General features: G+C 41.8%; 1 protein-coding gene across 1 annotated transcript; it reads right to left on the reverse strand.

The window, feature by feature from the left end:
* Nucleotides 1-737: 737 nt before the first annotated feature.
* On the reverse strand, nt 738-21298 carry SLC25A17 (solute carrier family 25 member 17). Its single transcript, XM_080393074.1, has 9 exons — nt 21111-21298; nt 16053-16113; nt 14936-15002; nt 11429-11580; nt 8918-9034; nt 8075-8220; nt 6067-6162; nt 1781-1863; nt 738-1327 (listed from the first exon to the last, which is right to left on the reverse strand). The coding sequence occupies exons 1-9, from the start codon at nt 21258-21260 to the stop codon at nt 1180-1182; spliced, it is 1020 nt and encodes a 339-aa protein (XP_080249200.1). The 5' UTR covers nt 21261-21298; the 3' UTR covers nt 738-1179.
* Between the last annotated feature and the right edge of the window lie 2919 nt (nt 21299-24217).

Below are 24217 nucleotides of genomic sequence, written 5' to 3' on the forward strand. Positions count from 1 at the left end.
CTGCTCCAGCATGGGTCCTTCCCGCTTCAGCACGCATTCCCCGTGGCAGATCCACACGTCCTGCCAGGAAACCTGCTCTAGCAGGGGCTTCCCACATGTCACAGCCTCCTTCAGGCATCCACCTGCTCTGGCGTGGGGCCCTCCATGGGCTGCAGGTGGCTATCTGCTCCACCATGGACCTCCACGGGCTGCAGGGGCACAGCCTGCTCACCGTGGTCTGTACCACAGGCTGCAGGGGAATCTCTGCTCTGGCATCTGGAGCACCTCCTGCCCTCCTTCCGCACTGACCCTGGCATCTGCAGAGTTGCTGCCCTCACAGTCTCACGCCTCTCCCACTGGCACAGATTTTTTTTTTCTCTCCCCCCCGCCCCCCCTTAATATGCTATCACAGAGACACTACCTCCTTCACTGGTAAGTTCGGCCTTTGGCCAGTGGCAGGTCCATCTTGGAGCCAGATGGCATCGGCTCCACTGGACACAGGGGAAGCTTCTGGCATCTTCTTACAGATGCCACCCCTGTAGCTCCCCCCTCAACCAAAACCTTGCCACGCAAACCCACTGCATCTGGCCAGTATCTGCATTCAAAAGTAAGTGGGTTCAAAAAGGCAGCATGCCTACACTCACCAGTAACGTACATTCTAGCAGTTCAGAAATCTCACCGCCAGATATTTGGGGCAATATCCTATCATTCTGCGCCACAAACACACTTGAAGTTAAAAGAAAACTATGTAAAAAATCTTATTATTTATGAATTATTTTAATGAACCAAATATGAAGTGACATAAACACAGGTCAAGGGAAATAACACCCCAAGCCCCACCAGCTGCTGACAGAAGGTATAGACAGAAGAATAGTTGAGGAGGATTTGAGGGAAAACAACAAAGCATAGTGAGAGATACTCATTCTTGCAAAGAAAGTCAACCAAGTCATATAATAGTTGAAATTTCATGTCAAGTTTTGTTTCTTAACACAGAGTCCACAGAAAGGTAGGGAATGGGCTATCCCTGAATTCATGGCAACAGGTCCTACAGAGTGTATGCCAAGTTTCTCCAAATATTGGAGATGGAGGTGGCTAAAAAGAAAGAGGAACACAGAAAGTGAGGACCCTTTGTTACCCAGCCTGGTCTCAGAAACAGAACGTGTTTTCTAGACCCCATAATCTTTGGCATAGGTTCCTTTTTCAATGTCTGTGTGAATGCTTTAATCCCATGACTGTGAAGGTTGCAGCAGTCAGTTTCTCATACACTAGAAACATAAGAGCAGCAGTAAGGACTGTTTGCAGGAGCTTTGCTTCAAGACCTTTGTAGAGTCCCATTAATCCAAAACGCCTAAGAAGGAAAAAAAACCCAAAAACAAAACCAAGAAAACAAGTGTAAATAGCCTGCTTTAAGTAAATTGGCACACTACAAATAAGATTATCACAAGTTAGTAACAACTCTAAGAATCTTAAATTCATTCTTATCTCTTGAGTGCCAGCTATGTTTAATATTTTAAAGAGGAAATTCTGCAGAAAATTAACTCTTTTGTGCAAGAAACTTGCTTCAAGAGGTGAATGAACCTGTATCCATAGATATCCCTGATAACATTTACCGTACAGATATTTAGGAGAATTTGGCTTTGTGTACTTATTCTGCAGTGTATTACAAAAAACACAGGTTGACTCAAATGGCAAGTTTAAGTCAGTCAAAAAAACAGAGTCAGATCCAGCAACGTTTTTAACATATTAGTAACGCTGAAGTCTTCTATATCAAGTTGGGAAGAAAAAAAAATTGAAAGCTCACCTCACTCTCTGCTGAAGAAGGTAAAGAACATTTCTAAGACTGCCTAGTGTTCGGTTCTCTGGGTTCAACCTGTGGCGTCCAAACTGAAAAAAATGAAGAGCATTTTGTTATACTATTGCCCCATGGTGTGAGACAGAAAACCCAACATACACATAAAATCTGGAAAGCCCATCTTAAACCTCTTTTAACATCTTCCAGGTTATGCTAGCCATGAGTGAAGAACCGAGGCCAACGCTCACGCTACAGAACCTTACAGAGCAAGCATTAAAAAGGTAAATGCTACAATAATTTGTTTTGATTTTAAGATGGATTATAAGGAAGTGTTACACAGCCATATCTACTCTCTTTTGGTTGCTCTGGAGGAAACAGTTTTCAAGATCTCAAAAGCATAATTTGCAGAGTCTTAGTAGGGACATGACATTCAAAGCAAGTTCTTTCTGGCTTGCTCAGCTTTCATTTAACAGAGATGCAAAGCCTCATACATCTGCAAACCATTATTACATTGAGATTGCATAGTTGAACCCAAAATTTATCTGCCCAGCAATGATCTTGGAGCAAAATATTTATATGGGAACTGTTGTGGAAGAACCCAGAATTTTTGATCCACCTACCTGGGCCTACTCCTCTTCTACTCACTGCATTTGCTTATTTCCAACCTGTTTTTCAGTAGGCATGATAGCTGCCGCTGTAATTTTATGTCTCAGACTTTTTAACAATTTCAGCAACTCCTTTTCTACTGTTCATTGACACTCTTACCTGATACAGGTTGACAGTACTGTCAGCAAGCTGTAACTATGAATTACTGATATACCAGGGCTGCCACACTTGTATTTATAACAACACAGCTAAATAGCTTTTGAAGCCTGTGTTACACTTTTGTGCCATGAAAGGTGAACTTCAGCCACTGCCTATAGATGAGTTTCTCCCAGAACTTAGTCAGACAACTGCTACTTCTTAGGTGTAAGAAATCACCACTGACAGCAGGCAGAGCATGCAAGCAGATTTAGGCAGTTCAGAAATTCTAAGAAAAAGCCAGGATGACACGGTCCCTTTGCAATATGTCTCAAGAACTCAGATGGAAACAGCAGCAACAGAATGCCATTGGAAATCTTCCTTTATTAAGCAAGTACATGCTCACAATCCACAATCTTCTCATCAGCAACTAACTAATTTTATACTGATAAATTCATGTTAAGGATTACTGTCAAAGACTCAGGCACACCTCCAAAAAACCTGCTAACTAGGTTCCAAGTTACAATGCCAGTCTCTGCCCAGATTACTCACAGACTTCCAAACTACACTACGATTAGATGCTCCCTTCTCCTCTCTTCTCCACCATCAGACTATTTTTGTACCGTAAATAAGGTACAAAAATCAAGGGGGAAAAAAAATTCACTTCTCCCTAGGACACCAATACTTCACTGATTACTGCAGATTTCCCAAAGAGACTAGCATTCTCTATACTAGAGAGAAGAGGCTTGAGTTTTAAAAGAGAACTTTTTCACCCAGGGTCACTAAGAACATTCACAGTATTGCTATTTCTCCAGAGGCAAATTCAATTCATCCACTCTTGTCGGACACACAGGCTAAAAACCAGTTTCCCTACATAATGAGTAATACCAGTGCCATGTACTTTTAATGACTGAAAGGGAGACAGACATGCCAAATGCCAAGGCTGGAAGCTGCTTACCACTATCAATTACACAGGATAATTGTTTGGTCCCTTCCAACCCAATCTATTCTATGATTATATGGAAGCAAGACAAGCACTTTGCAAAAAAGTTGAAAGCAAAAAGTGTAGAGACTTCATTACTAAGAACTCTAATAACGTTCAAACAATAGTTCTAGTTGCTAAAGGTTTACGTTTGAAGAGAAGAGTCCTGTACTTCTGCTTCGAAGACAGAACTTAATTACGATGTGTAAGTTTATATGAATTATTGAGCTTGTATAAGCTTGTGCGTAAATTTGCTAAAATTGTTTCAAAACCCCCTACAAAGTATACTTCATGCAGAATGTTATTTCTGAAAATACTAAACCTTTATTAATATTTTTTTAACATCACTTAGTGTAAGTGATAAAAACTTCATCAAATGTAACAACGCTAGCTTTAGTTAGAAAACCCATTATGAAGTAGTACGAGTTTGAATGGACAGGACAGGTATCACAGACGCGTGTTTCTGCTGTTCTAACCCAAAGCGTTCAGGTTTTCTGGCTATTACTTCTTTCAGAGAGCAAAGGAAAAGAAGTCACCCCTACTGACCGCAGAACCAGAGACAGGGTCCTCATATTTCCCATCATCACAGGGAGAGGATGGACTGGCACTAACAAGTAGCACATATACATTTTATTTCACAGTGGGCCACAGTGAGAAGAAACCCACCACCACCAGGACACTGATGGTTAGCTGTGCTCTAGTAGGAAGGCAACTAACTCATCACTGCTCAGGCAAGCCAGCAGGGACCTAGCTTCAGTGACTTCAGCTGAGTTAAGCAGCAAGCAGCAGCTGGTTAGTACATCAAGCTGGCAGCACAACTTACCAGAGCTGCCCTTCCCCCCCCCCCCCCCCCCCCCCCCCCCCCCAAAGAATGGCGCTGTCACCAAAAGACAGAAGAATTTTGTTCAGAAAGCCAAAAGGAGACGGACAAAACATGAAGTGATAGCCACAAGACAGTAACCATTTCTATAGCAACCACAGAAAGGAAAGGGTGTTGAAGCTGTTACATTGATGTAGCCCCATGAAAATTGCACTCCTGTGCAATGCTAAGGCTAAAATAGAGCACTCCAACTCTCCTTCCGGTTCTCCTTTAGACCAGCGGAAAGTGCATCACAAATTAAAAACAGACTGATGTTGCAATTTATCCGACAAAGCTAAATTTGCTTGAACATTCTTCTGTTATCTGTCACTTCAGAAATAGAAGCCTGTCTTACTAGTTTAACCCCCATGATGCATCCAGGCTGTTGAGACAGGTTAAGACATTGAATGAAGACACTAGCTCAGCTGATCATCAAAAGTTATGAAAACCTCAGAAAAGATGACTGCTGACGAATCCACAGTGTTGCTGACAGAGCTACAATGCAGATGTCATTTTGTGCACCATTAGGGTGGTGAAGTAGAAAGCTGTGCAGACACAAAAGTTTCATCTAGTGTCTTTTCAGGGTAGCAGTAACCACACAGTAAATAGATTCAAGTCCTGCTGGGTTTGAAACAGAGCATCCAAACTATCTTTTTACAGGCTATCAAGAATCAAAATACATTTAGTTCACTCTAAGTAATGAAAAACTAAAATAATTACAAAGCCTTCAAGAAAATCACTTTTTCCAGATGAACAATTGACAAGGAAAGTCCTCTATTAGACAAGCCTGAAAAGTGATTCCCTTAGCATGGAAGGTTCACATTCAGTAATTCAACTAATTCTCCAAATCTACAGAAGTTTTAGAACATATATAATGGCTTTATCATAAACGCAAGTTAGAGCTTCTCCTTACTTCGGAAAATAGCATTATATTTCTGTGGAAACATTTATTAATATTTAACTGTTATAAAAACCATCGAGAAACAACTTACAAAACCAGATTAAAAAGCACAGAAATTAAAGTACAATATGCTTGCTTATGTAGGGCCAGGTCCCTTACTCCCCTGCCCCCCCCCCCCCTTTGTCTTGCTTCAGTATTACAACAACATTGGTACATACTGAAGGTAGCAACATTATCCAGCAAACATACAAACTGCAACTGAGAATAAATGCAAGTGTTTCCATTACCACTACAATTAGTGTACAAGGCTGGGCAAGTGATTAAAAATATTATTTATGAGGGAGCTCTGTTTGCCCTGATGAATCACTTTCTGGCTACTGAGAAGCGCAGGCCATCATCCGAATAAAATAATAACGCTTTGGATTACCCTGGAAACAAATTGGGTTTAGAGGATTTAATTTTAACTTTCCATTTGACACATTTTCTATTTATATTTAAAGAAGTAAAGCTACATTTCTGTAATGCCTAAAAGCAGCATAGTGCATCAGCTTCTGCAAGATGCTGTACTGATGCATTATGTTGTCAATCCTACCAGCTACTCAAAACAAATGTGCACCAGTAATACCGAGTTCTATCAGAATCTGTCAGTACAGGATCAAAGACAGGCATCCTTATCACTGACTGCATCATCCAAAAGGAGCTCCCAAAAATGATGGGTTCATTAACACAAAGAAAAACAAGCCACAGGAACAAGGCCTGCATTATACAGAACAAGTCAAAGGCAGCTACCCTGAAATAAAATTATTACTTACCCGCAGAATTGACTGTACTGTCTGCAGAGGATAAGTGAGGGTGGTGGCAACTGCTTTGGCTATTGCACCAATGACAAAAGCATCCAAAGATGTGAGCTGTTCAATAAGATAAAGGAACATATTACATCCACATAGTACCAAACCAGACAGTTACCTGTAGGTGTCTGGGGATTCTGTACTGGTACCTGCTACCAGGTTATCTAAGTATCTTTGGCATAAAGATTTCACAAAGTCTACGGATCTTCCCATTTTAAAGAGTTATAATTTAACCAGCTTACTTTCCCACAACTAAAGTTTATTTGCAACCTCTACCTGCTCACAAGCTTTTGCATTTCTCACTACAAGTAGGTTACTAAAACATAGCAGAAATAAAGCCATACACCTAGACCAATGTAAAGCACAAAAAGTAGACAAAAGATAGGGAAGTAGCATTTAAATGTACCGATCAATAAGCGTTTCAGCTTTTGCAACATATAAACTGTCAAGTCACAGCACATATGAAAAGGTGACGGTGAAAGGCTCCTTGAACACCCCTCTGTGAACACTGAGACATAATCACTACGCTATCAGGCAGACTTCTAGTCTTGATGACATAGGCTAAAAATCTTGTCCCCTGCTAATGAAGAACACCTGCTGGGAGCCCATGCTCACCTTCAAAGCCCACAATGTTCCACAGTGCACCAAATACATTGTTACAGCTTAAGCTGATTACAGTGCATCTCAGTCTAACAGTGTGAGCTAATCACCGAAAACGAGAAGGTGCTCATATCAAAACATGCTCCAAATTTGCAAAATATGTTGATTGCAATCAGAAATATGCAGACAACATGCAGATCTTAAAAAAGTCAATCTGATCTATTTAAGACAGTCAATCTGATCTATTTAAGACAGTCAGGAAAAGATCAAATAGGAAGAAAAATGTTATCCAAGATAAGAATGACCATTGCTAGGGGAAAAACGTATTTTCCCTTCTCCACTGATCATGGACAAAAACGTGCCCTAATTTAAGGTAGAACTAAATAATTTAAAAGAAACAAGAAGTAACTATAGCAATTAGCCAACAGGCAAGTAACAACGCAGAGGGAAGTTCAGCTTGTCACTCAAAAAATCGTATTGTCCGTAATGTAACTGGATAGGTCCATCAGACACAAATAAAGAGTGCTACAGCTGCAGCATTGCCTAAAGATGGTAGGAAAACCCCAAGCCTCATCTATGATTCAAAATCTCATGTAAAAATAATCTCACTATGTCTTGAGGAAAAACAAGATGCCTCTGTAACATATGAATATGATCTAAAATCTCAATACAGCTAAATGCATTCTAAAGTCACAAAAAACATCTACTGTGACATTATCCTAAAATGTAACAAAAATACTTTTCCATCTGCTAGAACATAAAAGGAACATACGTTCAGGTGAGATGCATATCTGATATAGAGAAAAAGGACAAAGAAAAAGGACTATAAAGCTGAGACAGAAAAGCGATTCTGCCTCTAGATAATCAGAAGGTATGGTTGCAATGCTGTGTTCAATTCTAGTGTCCATCTTTGGCAAAAGGATACTTAAAAACAGAGGGCTTCAGGAAAAAAATGTTATTGAAATGACAGGGGCTAGAACAATTCTGTCATACTTCAAAGGCTCAATATACTTCATTTACTGGGAAAAGGGTTAAGAGGTGACTTCAAAACAGTCTGTATGTACATATTTACAAAACAGATATGTTAGAGTTTTAAATCTCTACTTTAAATCCAGACTGTGGACAAGAGGTGCAGTTTTATTTTTACAAGAGGAGGAATTCATCACAGGAATATCCTTCCTAAGGATGTGAAAGATTCGCATCTCACTTCACGATGACGGATCGCTTTTAGAAGATATACTAACTCAAAAAATACCCTCAAAAATACAAGAACCAAACCCATGTGTACATTTCTGAATTTGCTCCAAGTAATGCATGTCAGAGCCGTCTTATAACAGAGCATATCCATCACCTGGCCTCAAAACACACTCACTTGCAGCTGCTTTTTCAAAAGCTTCCGTTTAAAGCCTTCATAAAACATGAACTGTATGGCAGGATTGAAGACCAGCAACAAGGAGGGGAAAGTACCATTCCATAACGCTAAGACTCCTTCATCTCGTATTATCTGATGAAAGGCATCTGAGAAGAAAGGGGGGGGACACAACACATAAAATAATGAGTACAACATTCTGACTGTAAAAGGTAAGAAAAGTTACACCTGAAGCCTAATATAGTCAAACTGTATAAAAATCCACTGCAGTCATTTATATGACTTTTTATCTTCCATTCTAATCTGGAAGTTGATGCAAAAATAGTGACAAAGGAGGTTCTTGCTCACATCACCATTAATGCAAACAGAGCTTATCATCTGCAGACTCCTGCTCTTTTTAGTACAAGCTCAGCATTAAGATTAAGGTCTTTTAAACCTTCAAAACAACAATACTTATTTACTTCTTTTCAAAAGGAAGACAGCCTGAACATGTAGGCAATTAAAAGATTAAGGTGAGTGAAGTTTAATTTGCAGACTGTCTGTCTAAATGCAGACTCCCAGCTACCACCTCACTGGGCTCACTATCACTCCAGTATTTGTATGGTAAGATACCTGCCTTGGCAAAAGGTATTGCAGTTACAGGTGCGCATATTATAAATTCTTAATTACCACCAGAAATGGCCATGTCCAGTTTCCTATAAAACTCAGTGACTGCAAAGTGATGGGGAAGCACAGAGATTCCAGGGTGAAACAGGTTACATGAATAAAAGTCTTCAAACTTCACAGTCCTTGAAATGTTTCATTTAACAAACTTCTCTTTGGTTGAAGACAACAATAGGTACTTACCTATTATACCTTTATAATTGGTTGGTACAATGTCTTCATTTCTAAACTTTGCTCCCTGCAGCTTCAGGCGTGTGTTCACTACCCAAAGAGGAGTGGTCAAGAGTACATTCACTACACCTAATAGAAAACCCAGCACACAGAAAATCAGCAAAAGCCAGAAGATTATGTCAAACTTTTTTTTTTATCCCCTTTTACCCCAATTCACACACTAAAGAAACTACTGGTAGGAAGAGGGGAAAAAATTAACACAGTATATGGGAAAAGTAAACAGGTAATTTGTAATGAGCTGCTTCACATATTCCCCCCACAGCACCACCATGAATTTGTCGTCAGCAGACTGCATGCAGTGGCAAGACATTTCTGCTACGCCTCTCCGAAACTAAAAAAAAAAAAACAACCCACAAACCAAACCAGAAAAAGCACCCCAAACAACAAAACACACTAAATATGAACATGTTGAAGGAATCTTAAGTGAACTTGTTACTTTGCTGCATACTACACCACACTGGAGCACAAGATACTCTACTTTTTCATGCCCTACTTCACTCCGTGATGACTTGCTGCCTGCCTACTTTCAGAAAGAAACACAGAGTAATACGGTTAGAAGGATTATTTTATAGGGAGAGATCAAAACAGATAAACGCATACAGCTTGATTACCAGAACAGAGCTCCTACACTGCCAAAAGAATGAGAATATCGAGCTTTTAGATTCACTAAGTACACTTACAGTGGAAAACACAGGATTCTGCAAGTATTTTAAGTAAGGCTTAGAAGTGGCAAGAGATTACGCACAATAACAAACCCCAACATAAAGCTTGGAAATTGAGTATCACAAATTAAGATGGAGGAAAAGAAACCGATAAGCATACATAAGGCTGCAACAAAGAGGTATTGCAAAATACAGTTCTTAATTAACAGGGATAATTAAGTGACATTATCTTTGCAATCACTTGGTATACGTCTCTCCTGTTCAGTAACGACCAAGGCAGTCACATTGAATTAACTATGTTAAAACAAGCTTCTGACCTTTCTTATTAATATTTCTGCATCACAAAAATTAGCAACTGATTCTGCTTCAGTTGCTTTGGAAGAAGTCTGAGTGACAGACTGAATCATTCCATTATATTGAGATGGACACACTGTATCACCAGGAAGAACAGTAAATCTGAAAAAGGTGAAACCTACTACCTACACTGTGCCTTTTTGTTTTCTTTTAATACAGTATCCTTCATAAGGACTACAGTCAGCTCTTCAAAGAAGTTACGAGCAAAATCAAGCACTAGAGAAGGCAAGCCACATTAACCTCTCTTAGCCAAAGTCAACATGATTGCATTAAGAAGTAACAGGCTACAGCACAGTTTCCTTGTAATTTTTCACCCAGACTCAGTTAAGGGAAGTCATAAAACTTTACTTTGCAGACTGGAAAGATGCTGCTTTTTTTTAACGTATTTTTCCAACCTGTATTTGCTACCAGTAGTAGGAATGAGAGATAGGTAGGGAGTATCAGTAAACACCTTAAGTAGAATTTTTCAGTTTACACCAGGTATTATTCCATTATAAGGATATAAACTAATGGCATTGAAGAAGAGCTAGTCATTTAACTGACGAGCTGTTACCCTAATTGCTGTAGCCAGTGCTCCAGAATATAATATTTTACCCACAGTGATAAAGCCACTTTAAGAATTTCCTTCCTTACATTCCCCGAACTACTCAGCCATTCATTGTGCCTACACTGAAAGTCCAAAGAAGTAAATAAATAAAATAGCAAATAGTAAATAAATTTAAAAAGGCCTCCCCTACCCACCACCATCCCCTGCCCTCCCCCAAAAAATTCACAGGCCTTTTTTGCAGGTTTTTTAAAAATCAGCTTGTTTCGGCGTGGTTACATAAGCACTTATTCTCACAAGGCATTACTTGCAAACAGAGGCACACCATGATAATGTTTCAAATTGGATTTGTTAGAAAAGCCAGTAATGTCATCATCCCTTCAAAGAAGCCACCGTAGTAGCATCCATGTTAAAGGCCCCACTGGACCTCCCTATGTCTAGGGATTTGCTGTCACTTTCAGGTAACAACTCAAAAACAAGTCTGAGAACTGACACCCAAATGCTTACATTAAGAACTCTTAATTATCGTAATTGAAAATATTTCAGAACTGGTGTATACCTTTTCCTCTGAAAAACACTACCACCTCTCCCTGCCACTTGTCTTCAACATCAAAACGACGATGCTTAGATACCAGAGTAAACAACACATCAGACACAAGTAAAATACTGGATTGAAACAGCACTGTGCTTTGTGCTAGAATTCACAACAGGAACAGTTTATGCACCTACTTATGAGGTGGGGAGGACACAGAAGAGCAATCAGAGCTGCACAGTGAAGCAGGTCTGCACACAGCAGGATGAATAAGTACTCAGTGTGATCTCCAGTGGACTTCATAAAGAAAAACAATACATAGAATATACTAAAAATACATTTTTGAGGAAACTGGGATTTTTAAGTATTACCTGCAACAACCCCAAGAACCAAGTCTTTTCCAGTGGTTGAATGCTGACCTTTGACCCAAAGAGCTTTAAGACTATTAAACGTATAAAAATAAACAAAATTGGAGCAGCAAAGACTGGAGATAACAGGGAACCATCCTCGATACGGTGCCAACCTAATGGAGAAGAAAAAGTCACGGTGAGGATCAGCAAAGTATGTGATCTGGTTGATTTTACATGTTGGTGGAGGGTCCCAGAGATACAATACTGTATACTACATGCAATACTAACTAGATATGTCTTGATCATTAATGGTAACAAGCCATACAAAACTCCTGACTGTACCATTAAAAATAATGAATGCTTAAATTTCTAAATTATAGTAACTACTATATATATAAACTACTATAGAACTACTGGAGAGGGTCCAGCAGAGGGCTACAAAGGTTACGAGGGGACTGAGCATCTCTGATGAGGACAGGCTGAGAGGGCTGGGCCTGGTCAGCATGGAGAAGACTGAGAGGGGATCTTAGCAATGTACAGAAATCTCTTAAGGGTGAGCATCAAGAGGATGGGACCAGACTCTTCAGTGGTGCCCAGTGACAGGACAAGGGACAATGGGCACAAACGGAAAAACAAGAAGTTTCACGTAAGTATGAGGAAAAACTTCTTCGCTTCAAGGGTGACAGAGCACTGGAACAGGCTGCCCAGAGGGGTTGTGGAGTCTCCTTCTCAGCAAACATTCAAAAGCCACCTGGACACAATCCTGTGCAACCTGCTCTAGGTGAACTTGTTTTAGCAGGAGGTCGGACTGGATAATCTCCAGAGGTCCCTTAGAACCCTAAACATTCTGTTATTCTGTCATCAAGAATAATTCCATTGAAAAGGAGCTGCAGAGGTACAATATATTTACAGTGAGAAGCTTGGGGCTCACTCGCTCCAGAAGTGAGTACTACCACTGTATTTGCTCTCTTCCAACAGCCAGCAGTGAACTACAAACATCCAGGCGATGAATACATGTTTGTGGTATCAACATGAAGATACAGACTGGTACAACCAATTCAAACCATATACTAAAACATACCAAGGCATGGGGAAAATTCTCATCTTTGTTGAGAAATGGAATTGTCAGTCCAATACAAAAGACAACACCCCAGTACAGAGATGCTCACATCTCCAAGGAAAGAAAGCGATGCTTAACACAGCTGGGAAAAAATTACAGACAACTACTTCCTCAATACAAAATTAAAAAAAAAAAGACAACCTAGAGTAATGAAGACAAAAAAGTGTCTGAATTCTCACATAAAATTTAAAAATGGAAGACTAGATACTGAAGTTAATATACTCCACAATGGAAAGTTTTCCAAAGGATGCAGCCTGGGGCATGAGATATGCAGGTGAGAAGAATTTCTAATAAATGCTTAGTAAAGTTTAGAGCAAGTCAGTCAGGTAAGTGAGAAAAAGAAATTACCTCTTTAAATTTAATTAGATTAAACACAGATGAAAAAGTGAATACTCCCTTATGATTCACAGCTATCTTATTTTTCAGGTGTTGTGAATAACTGTCATTGTTTATGTATCATCTAAATCTATCTTGATTTAAGAATAATTTTGTAACAGCTGACTAACAAAGCTCCCTTCTCTGACAGGCCTGATAAGCCTGTAAAACAAGGACACCTCAACAGCTGCTCTAAATCCCCGATAATGATACATACCTCCACTGAAGCTGCACAGGACAGGCAGAGAACTGGTATCATGTTAACAGCCCAAAAAATCTCAACGACCAGCAGCAATCATGGAGGCATTTTAGCATGCATTAACATATTGGGAATACGCAGAATATAAGGATTCCCAAGATGACCGTAAAAGATGCAAGGCTGGTAAACAGAGCATCTGACCGTTCTTATGATGTAAATGCTAGTTTTTCATTTCTGATGCATCAGGTGCTTCCCCCTTCCATGTAGCTGGCAATATACCACATTATTAAGACCGTTTCTGAAGTTAATTATACAGTTACAATTACAATTTAACTGACTATACAGTTAGTCATTAGTAGAATTAAAACAGTTTTTGCATCACCTATCTCTTCTGTGCTGGAAAAGAAAGGCAGAAAGAAAGTGTACCATATCCTCTAACTGAGAGTTAGTTTTGTTTGATTCATTTATTAAGAACAACTTCTAATGATCTTCAAATGAAGTATCTTGCAGTACAAAACATGAAACCAAGACAAAAAAATATGAGTTTATTTTAATGACTCAAGCTGTCAGGGCTAACATCCATAATTCACATACAAATACTTCTGCACACAAATAAAACCTAAGTTTGTGTTCCAAACTGCAACTTTGAGAAGAATTCAGTAAGGATGAAAGCGCAGGGAAGAAAGCAAAACTTTCTACAAAAGTCCATTAGCTAAACCTATTTGCTGTAACTAGATGAGAAAAGCAGTCGCACAAAAGTGTAATATGAGACAAGACTCTGCAGACTAATATGAACAAGATGTTTATGATCTCACATCCCATTTCAGACTTGCTGTTGTTTGGGGGATTTTTGTTATTCCAGAAACATCTCTAAAACTAGTATCATTGCTTAGCTAGGCCTTCCCAACACCTCTGGAAGATACAATGTTCCCCTCTTGCCAGGATTACTGATTTTTCTGTTGCACAGGAAAAGTTGGAGGACTGCTTTTGCAGTCTCTCCACTTCCGTTAACTTAATTTTTTCTTTTTCATTTTTTCCTTTCCTTTTTTTTTATTTTTTATTTAAAGTTGACTTGCTACCCTCATGTGACAAAAGTAATGCAGGAATGTGAACAAAAGAGATCACCAACTGACTGAGAAACACTCATGCATACAACTGCGAACTGCTCAAGTTCAAAGGTGGCAAAAACTTTATTGGTCAAGCTAAACTTTTGTCAGCTTTAATATCCTGGAAGCTCTGGTCTACTTGAGTTCCAGGGATTCACTTAGGAAAATACTTGTAACAAGGACACACGTAGAAGCGTTTTTCCCAGGCAGCTCAGCCTGTGTGGCAAGTACTAAAGCACAGCATCGCTTTTAGATAGGTCTTGAATCTCACCAGCATAAAGACTCATTTGTTTACTTCCACATGCCTTGGAGGAGAAAAAATTGCCAACAGGGAAACATGTCTCAATTCTCCTGTTGAAATTGGCTTTGCTGCCCAAGAGTTTCATCTTGTTAGGAGAAATGGACACACCCAAGAATCCAGGCAGACAAAGCTGGTTTATCAGGTAGGTACATGAAGGTACATTTGTGTACAAACCTGCATTTGTGAGGAGGCACAGTTACATCACTGAACAGAATTGTGTAAGGTGCTCAAGAAAGTTAATCCAAATTAGCTAAAGACGAACATGTAAGATTATGCAAATCATATCACACTTAGATGGAGACATTTTAATTAGAATAAAAACCTGTCCACAGAGATACCGGCTAACTATTCCACTTTAAAAGCAAATTCAAGTTAGTCTTAGAGCTTGTCTACATGAAGACAAACAGAAAAAAATGTGTCTACTCACAGGCCTTCTTCTTTGATTATTTCCAATAGGACTGCCGGCGTTGTCTTAGACTTCCGCTTCTCATCAACTGGAAAACAAAAGAATCAAACTTCTAGATTATTCCAAGTTTTAGCACTCATTTTCAAGTCCTTATCTTTCCCATCTGAACATACCCCCTGCACATTTCTTCTTCCTCATAAAGCACAGACATTTCCCACTTCTGCAGCAACTGCTGAAAGCATCTCCTTATTTTCATATGCTAGGTAAGGCCAATTCCTTTTTTTTGTTCTTACTCAGACTAGCAAGTTTTGATGTGCACCAGAGTATCTGTAGTTACCAACTCCTAACCTAATAGTTGTGACAGGAACCAAAGCTAGGTTCCCCTTAGGTGAGGGACTAGAATTGGGCCTGCCTAACTGTTCTCAAAATCATTCCTTGGACCCCAGACTAACACCACCAATCTCCTACAGCTGATCTGCAAACAGCTGAGCCTTAGCAAAACACTGTCTCCTCCTACACTGAAAAATGCTTAACAGCAATAGGGTGCTCATTTCTCAACCGTATATTTCTTGGCTGATGATCTCCCTCTAGTTCTAAACAGCAGTTTAGTCACAGCACTAAAATGCTTGGTGATTCTGGTGACTTTTGATTAGAAGATAGAGCTTTAGAAAAACAAAATTCATACCCAGATGCATTTTTTCAAAACACTGGATGCTCCTATTGCCAGTTCTAACCCTGACTTTTCCCTTTAAACCATTCTCAGGAATAATTCTAGACCAGTTTTTCACGATGCTGCCCCTGCATTTTGAAGTGTTCTCAACAGCCAAAAGCAACACCACCACATAAATGTCATCCTGTGTAATCTCACATCTTTATTTTTCTTTTTGGTCTTAGATAACCACTTAAAAGCCATGTCTGGCCACAGAACACAGTCTCTTCAGGCAATTAAAAGGTTGCCCAATACTTTGCAAAGGCCTTCAGCTGGAAAAATGGTGTTAAGTGATTAAATGCTGTGAGTGTTACACAGGTAAGATTCTCTTTCATGCAAGATAGGCCCCCCTACAACCACCCTTACAAGCACCCAAGCCAAGATGAACAGAAACAACATCATAAAAAGAAACTAGAGTTTGACACTTACCCTGAAGTCTAAGCCTAGCTGTATCCAAAGGAAAAAACACAGTCATTGCAGTCACACTGCCCTGCAAAACAAAATAAACTGGCTATATAATGTATCAGCTGCTTGTACAGATGCCGGCCAGACTCTTTGTAGCCCTTCACTTCTCACCCAGAAACCAGTCTACCGAGTAAGTTTAAAAAGGGGATAGACTCCATACGTAGCAATACCTATTTCAAGTGGGTTTTGGTCTCATGCTTACAAACAAGATTCTTTTTTTCTTTTGTATTAATCAAGCTCAAATTAAACCCATTAGAAGCTTTTTGCCCAAAGAGAAAGTTTTTGAGGTCTGAGAGCTGATAAACTGTGCAGCAGGAGACAAACACACTGCACTTGCCCTAACTCCCATTAGCCTCAATACCCAATTTCTAATTTAAAAACCACAACAAAATAAGACAACTGTAACACAATGGTTGCTTGTGTCATAATAACCTTGTTCTGACTTCAGAAAAAAACCAGAAACTCTTCTTCATTAAAAAAAACCTGGCAGCACACATCTTCCAGGACTTAATCTAGCATTACACTAAATACCAATTTAGACAACAAAGACCTGCCTACCAGACACCCTCTGTGGTATGAATTACATACAATGAATTAAATCATGACCTAGATGTCACCAGATTCACTTGTAAATCCAACGCCCTCTTCACTTCCTGTGCAATGCAACCATTAAAGCCTCTAAACAGAAAAGCCAGCAGCCACTCTCCTTTACAGCAGGGTTAAATAATGTATTTGCAAATGCCCTTATCTTCCCTACAAGAAGCTGTTCCCCCGCCCCCTCCACCATCATTCAGCTTCTCCATTCTTTAGTACTCTAGCACTGATACTGCACAGCTTTTCGAAAAGATACCCAACTCAGAACGACCCTGGCTTGGTGTAAACCTGTTAACACTCTACAACAGTATTAAATACAGTAGTATTAGATGCATTAAGTGGCTGCTAAAGCTGTGGCACTCTTCGTTAGGAGCCATGCAAACTGTTCAAACAGTGGCAAGGTCTGGGATACAGCAAGCCACACAAGCACTGTGTTTAAAGCATACTGCGTGGTGTGACTTTTCTGGAGCTATGTTACACCTTGCATTTAAGCAAGCTTTGCCTCTGGAAACACTCCATCTCCTGAGCAGGCTACTCGGACCTATGTCTACTACCAGCAACAGAGGATTATTTTTCAGGTGGTGTTTTCTCACTAAGACTTGGTTGAAGTCTTAACAAGACTTCAGTTTCTCCAGTTTTTGTAACACCAGGTAGCAAATGAAAGGAAACACTTGGCCAGAACTACCTGGTCATTGCAAGCCATTTAATTTGGCCTCTAGCCAGAAGGGTTGGTTCTGCTCTCCTGTGTACTTGCCCTGTGTCTGCTCATTCTCAGTACTTACTGTGTACGCAGCTGGAGAGAAAGTACGATTAATGAACCCATCTAACTAAAAATTCGCAAAGAATACATTTGTTAGAATGCTAGTGCCAGCACAAAAAAAAAGTGCCAGAAAGAGCCAAAATATACCTCCTAATATCAGCTGCATTATGGCAACTCTGAAGCCAACCTCAGAACAGTTAGACACACCTACACAAAAAACAGCCATGAGACTGCAGTCATTACAACTTCCAGCCTTCCCTTGCCCCATTTATCCTGCTTCCACCCTCCCAAAGCGAGATTTATCCTGAAACCTACTCTCAGTGTAACCCACCATACAGCAGCACACACATTTGCATGCAAAATCAGAATATGGAAATGGAGAAATTGTTGGGGTAGTGGCACACAGGACAAATGGGTGGGCACAAAGTACAGAAGGGAGTATTTCAGTTGGACCTACAATGATCACCTAGTCTAACTGCCTGACAGCTCCAGGGCTGACCAAAAGTTAAAGAGTATTTTTAAGGGCATTGTCCAAATGGCTCTTAAACACCAACAGGGGATGGGGCATCAACCACCTCTCCAGGCAGCCTGTTCCAATGTTTGAATACTCTCAGTTAAGAAATACTTCTTAATATGAAGTCTGAACCGCCCCTGACACAGCTTTGAATCATTCCCACACAACGAACCTTACAGGCTCGAACTGGCTTAAAACATGTGAAGCTATAGCTCAACAGAATGTCATAAGATAACTCAGCTGATCTAACAGATTGCCACCAATAAAAGATAATTTGTACCCTTCTCCCCTCTTTTTGCTAAATTGAAGAAAATAAACTCAGAAAAGCAGAGTTACTTTTCTCCTGCGTTTATGAACGGAGCAACTCAACTATGTGGCAATGTGACTGACAGAAGCATCATATGGAGGAGACAGGATTTCAAGGATGGAAGGGAAAGGAGAGGGATGAGCAGGACCAGCCCTTTCCCCAGCAAAAGAAAAAGCTTAAGATAGGCTCAGATTCCTTACTGAATTGCACGCGAGACCAGCAGAGCAAGTAACTCATGCTACCGATTGGAGGAACATATGCTGACATGTATAAACCTGTACGGTTGAAAGGGTGAGGCTTCACTGTCTGCCTTCCCACCACCTTCCCGTCAGTGCTGGACCTCAGCAGTTTGCCGAGTCAAGTCACACTATCACTGAATAATCACTAGCACAGGTACAAACTGGTTTATGCAATCCCAGCTCTTGGTCAACTGTATTTGCATCCCTGCCTCCTCCGTTCTGGTGGCATAACTTTTTGGGCACCTACACAATGATGCAGACAAAGAAACTAGTGTGGCTGAAAAAAAAAAGTTTTTCCACTGGGCTACTTCAGTCAGATCAGTTCCCTGATCAACCGCAGCACCACATAAACAACTGTGCAGTAGCCAACAGGCGGCAGTAAGTGGCCAGAACAAAGGGCCCAAGGTGACTGCTGCCAAGAAGAGGCATGCAGGACCACAGCTAAGAATAATAATTTAAAATATTAAAAGAATAAAAAAAAAAATTTCGTCAGCCAACACTCGGAGTCAAGCAAAGCAGCTTGACTACTGCCATAACACTCCTATAAAATTCTCATTCTTGCTGCTTCTGTAACAGGAGGGTTCCTTTATGGCTACATACAGAGTTCGAGAAAATGTATGTAATTCAACTAAAGTTCACAGGAAATCAAGCATCAATTTCTTTGCTGCTCACTAAACTACTCATTTGCCTCAGGTCTGATGAGGTAGCCTAGAAGATATATGAACTCTGAACATATTAGAACAGAAATAAAAATTACCATGTTGTGATCTGACATGTTCTTCTGACTCATTACCTCAGCACAGTTCTGTGGGTTGCTTTCTTTGTTAAAATTCTTGCATCACATCCACACATCAGCACACTTCATAATAATTTAAACAAATGGTGAGACAGTATCAGAACAGTCAGTACCCACGTCAAAAGTTCCAAAATGTATACATTACAGCAGCAAACAGAAATCTTTACATCAATGAGAACACCTTTACTATAATGAAAAAAAATAGAAGTCAAGGTTTCCAACACAAGGCAGTAAAATAAAAAGAAAAAAGCCACCTTGTTTTATGCAAAAATTCTTGCTCCACAGCTTTAAATTTTAGATGAATATTAGCGACAAGTGGAAGTCATGCCGGTACAGAAGTCCAATAGCTCCAAAATGTTCTGTCTTCCTTCATAGCAGCATCACTGCTGAGATCTATAAGCATCTTCAAATACAATAGGGAATTTCTATTAACTTAATTACCACCACCAAGAGACCTGAGATGCCTTTTCATTACATGTTTTAAAGGTTTATGGCTGAATTTATGAGCTCGGTTCATACCACAAACCTTGTTTGGGAGCACAGCCCAATTATAGTGAGAGTATATGAGAGTAAGAAGCTAACAGTGAGGGCTAGAAACTTCTGTACAAGCAAGTAAAATGAGAATAAGCAGTGTCTCAATAATGAGATCATTTGAGAGAGTTCAATTTCTCGAAAGTGGAAACAAAATCCCCATTGCCTTGATGCTAAAATAAGCAGATTTAAAACACTTTGAAGAGCAGACAATAATCCCATGTTTATTTATCATAAAGACAAAACACCCTTTAGTGTCTTTTTTTTCCTTTTAGAATCAGCCTTTATTGTTCAGTAACATACAGTGACTGTCACCCTAGAGAAGACATTGTGAGTTCTTTTAAGGACTCAAATTAGAACGGGAAGTTTTGCCAGAACAGTAGATCAGCAATTACTAAAAGGCACATTTAGGAATTCTTGCCAGTCTGGAACAGCCCAGGACTAGAGCCACATCAGCTTGCTTGAAATCCACCAGTACACCTGGTCCAGCGTGCTCCATGGTGCTACAACTCTTCATCTGCTAGAAGCACAAGGCTGATGTGCTATTTACAGAGCTAGCACTCATTCACTGAAGGGCCAGGCATCCTAGGAAAACTACAGAAGCTAAACACCGCTTTTTAATTTACAAGCATAACATGAAAAATCTAATTCGATAACCTAGACAAGCCTCCTCTAGCTGCACGGTGCTTGCTTTATGTTTTGATTAACACCGATTCGTTGCCTCACCCTTCACCTCAAGTGTTTATGAGACAAACGCGTAACGTGGATGCTTAGTACAGCTGTTACACTGCTGAAGCGTTGCCCCTCTGCCTTCACTTGTGGCAGGCTTAACATTTCGTAGTTCCTCGGACGCCCAACTTCACAGGCCCGCATCCAGGGGCGCACACCTGCGGCTCCCAGGGGGCTCCCGCCGCTCCGGGCAGAGCCAGCCTCCAGGCTCATCAAACCCCACATCCAAGCCGGTGGGATGCGGACCGGGGCTGCGCAAGCCTGCCCGCGGGGGCGGGGGGCGGGGTGGCGGGGCTACCGCTCGGTGCCAGGGAGCCCCGGCCCCCAACGCCCCCCTCGGGCCGCCAAGGGCCTGGCCGCCCCCCGCAGGGCCCCGCCGCCCCATCACCGCCGCCCCCTCAGGCGCGGCCCCCCCGTCTGACAGCTGAAGCGGCCCGCGCCCCCCGCCCCCCTCCGCGCCCCCCGCCCGCCAGACGCCCCGCCCGCGGCAGCGCCCGCGGCGGCCCCGAGGAAGCGCCCCCTCCCCCAACGGCGCCGCGGCGCCTGGCTCACCACAGCCCCGGACACGGCGTGCACCAGGCTCTCGTAGGAGGCGACGGAAGACATGGCCGCGGCTCTCGCGGGCTCCGCCGCCAGCCGGACCGGTGGCACCGCGGCACCGGCCGGACCCGGGCTGCCCACCGCCGGCCCCACTCGCGCCATGGCGCCCGCCCCGCCGCCGTCACGTGGCGCCTCGCCCCGCCCCCCCGCCGCCACCGGCCCCTCCCGCCGGCGGGCCCGGCGCGTGCGCGCTGCCGCGCCTCCACCGGCCTCGCTGTGGGGCGGCGGGGCCGGAGCCCGCGGGGCCGTTTAGCGGCCGTGAGGGCCGGGCCGGGGCCAGCGCGGCACGGCAGCCTGGGCACCGCGGAGCGGTTGGGCTGGGGGAGCAGCGCTGCGGTGCGCTTCCTGTGTCTGGTTCCGTCAGCAGCTCTTTGCCTCCACAGCTGGTGGACCGTACCTCATGGAATCTTAGGACAGTTTCCGTGGCGTTATGAAAAACACAAATGAGGAATTCTGAGGAATACTAGGAATACTGAGGAAATGCATTTTCTTCCTCTGAAACTACAGTAATACCTTTCTTCTCCTCCACCAGCTTCCCTTCTCCAAGCATTTAACATAAGTATTTAATTACGAAGAGGAGGCAATATTTAACAACATTCTATTTCTACTTTTTCCAGCTTCAGCCACTTTCCTTCCTTCTACCTAAAGTCCAGGATCTTGAAAATAACACTTTTTCAAGCTGATCATTTCTTACCTCTTACTCTGCGTGGACCAGCTGAGGCTGTTGCCTTTCTCCGCCCGGGTTTGCTCCTTCCCAGCCTGTAGGCCGTGGCTCCCTGGCCTTCCAGGGCTGACAGGGCTGACAGCCAGAGCAGGCCGTGAACAACAGCCTCTCCAGGCTCGTTGCTGCCTTCACCAGCCAGGGTGGAAGGGGAAGCGCTTGTACAAAGCCAGGACTAGACCCGGGTTGCTGGTCAAAGGACAGGGTAGCCACAGCTCACAGCAGCTAGTTAGGGCACACAGTGGCAAGACTATTAAATACGTGGTGGGAAAAGATCAAGAATCCTATAGCCCTCTTCTTAACTTTTTATGTAGAAGAGGTTCTGCAAAGTAAGAAGGAGCTGAGGAAGTGAAGTTGGACGTGCTGTAATTTGTAAAATCACCTGGGTTGACAGCTGTGCCTGTTCCTGTCCCGTTTCCTCCACCACCACCACCCTTCTCATGTCATATACTAGTTTCCAGGTAGCTTCAAGGTTTTGCTAGTGTTAACAATCCTTCCCCTCTTGTGACCTTCACCTATACTTCAGAAAAAACTATAAAGATAAGAATGAATGTTCTCCTTAGCTTTGTATCAATGTTACTCCTGGGCCCTTTTGTTTCTATTGTTACTCCATCATCTTTCGTTCCCTCCAAACAGAAAAAATACATTCCTAACTTGTTTGTAGTTCTTAGTTTGACCACCACTCTCCAGCTGCCTCTTGCCTGAGCCACAAGAGCTCCTTGTGCTTACACCTGCGATAGGAACCACCATGCCACCCATTATCTAAAGGAGGACAGGCCAGTTAGCACATTACACACTTCCCAAGAGTTTCACTACCACACAGCCAGATAAGCCAGTTCCTTTTGGGAAGACATTTCTTAATCAGGTAGCCTAATAACAGACCACTTGTCTTTACGCTTCTGTGAGGAAAATCCCATGATCTGTGAGGGAGGGGGGCTGTAAAGAACACGGACTGCTCTGCCTAAAGCAAGTGTTCCAGTTTGAGAAAAACATTATTTCAGTGCAGTGCTCCAACATCCCTGCGCTCCAATGTTAGACTCTGACACCAGCAACCTAAGAGGCCACAACTCTCAATTTTTTTATGCAAGGCTGATACCACTGGTAGTCCCAGTATTTTATTTTTTAAGATTCCCTGCAATGGATGCACCCACTCTGACCGAGTGAGCAGTACTTTGGTTCAGGCATCACTGACAAAGACACCCGACTGCAATCAGCTGTGCAGTGCAAATCCTGAGAATTGTGCTAGACGGCACCTTCTCAGGAGCTAAGGAGTTTAGGCCATGTCTTACCAGGAGCTGACAGTTCCAGCCTGAGCTGCAACTACGCAAAACTGAAACTGCTACAGCCGCACAACTGCACACACACTAAAAGGGGGGTTGACTGACTACAAGTCCATCATTTTATACTATAAATATCTGTAGCCTCCATGCGCTCATTGAGCGCTACAGTACGGCAGCAAGCTGCTCTGCAGCGGTCTCCCCCTTGAGCAGGGATGCCTCTCAAAGTTGCTCTTTGAGGTTGAGAGACCCCCCCCTACCTGGCATCTGATATCTGTAATGAGGTAAGCAACATTTTACATTAGGCCTAAAAGTATCTTGTATGCTAGCAGCATTTTTCTATATATCCAACGATAGCTTAATTATTAGAAATGTAGTAAGTGTGTGTTTCACTGCCTTCTAAATTATTTACATCATAATTTAAATCCTTGTCAAATCACTGTTTGACTACCATTCAATTACTGATTAATAACCATTGAATTACCATTTCATTTTCATTCAGTCATCAATTAATTATCATTTGATCATTGTTTAATCATTAATAAAACCCTTTTAGTTTTTAGTTTAAGCCCACAATGATGACTTCTCTTAATAATTCACCTGTGACACCCCCCTACATGCAAAAGACTGAAACCTTTTTTTAGAATTAAGGTGTACACAGTTCACTGGCAATCTCCTGTCACTACAGCAGCTTAGGTTTTACAAAACCAGGGAATAATTACACAAAGAGACTTTGCACAATCAGGTACGTATGCTTTTGGAAGAAACGCCTCAAGCAGCACGCAAACTCACATTACTGCTGTTCTTTGTGATTCTGTCCTTCTTGTGCAGAGGGAAGCTTTCACCAAGAGTCAGTTTGTACTGCAGATTGGATTTCCATCATAAATGTGCACCCACTATTCTATACTATTACTATTCTATTTAGCAACATTTTAAATACAACACTATGCCCTGTATATCCTGCAAAACAGAATATTAAGAGGTAACACAACAACCGCAATATTTCAAAACCAATTTACTTTGTTGTTGGAACATACAGATCTAGTGAAGCTGTCCAAGAA

This window comes from Falco punctatus, assembly GCF_963210335.1.
Source record: "Falco punctatus genome assembly, chromosome: 6".
NCBI lineage: Eukaryota > Metazoa > Chordata > Aves > Falconiformes > Falconidae > Falco > Falco punctatus.

Excerpts from the sequence above, each read along its gene's own strand:
- SLC25A17 (XM_080393074.1), bottom strand. The coding sequence starts at position 21,260 with ATGGCGCGAGTGGGGCCGGCGGTGGGCAGCCCGGGTCCGGCCGGTGCC. Across the intron at positions 11,581-14,935 it reads ATAATCAAAGAAGAAGGCCT|GTTGGCACCGTATCGAGGAT; the intron begins GTGAGTAGACAC and ends CTTCTCCATTAG. Across the intron at positions 8,221-8,917 it reads CAATTATAAAGGTATAATAG|ATGCCTTTCATCAGATAATA; the intron begins GTAAGTACCTAT and ends CTTTCTTCTCAG.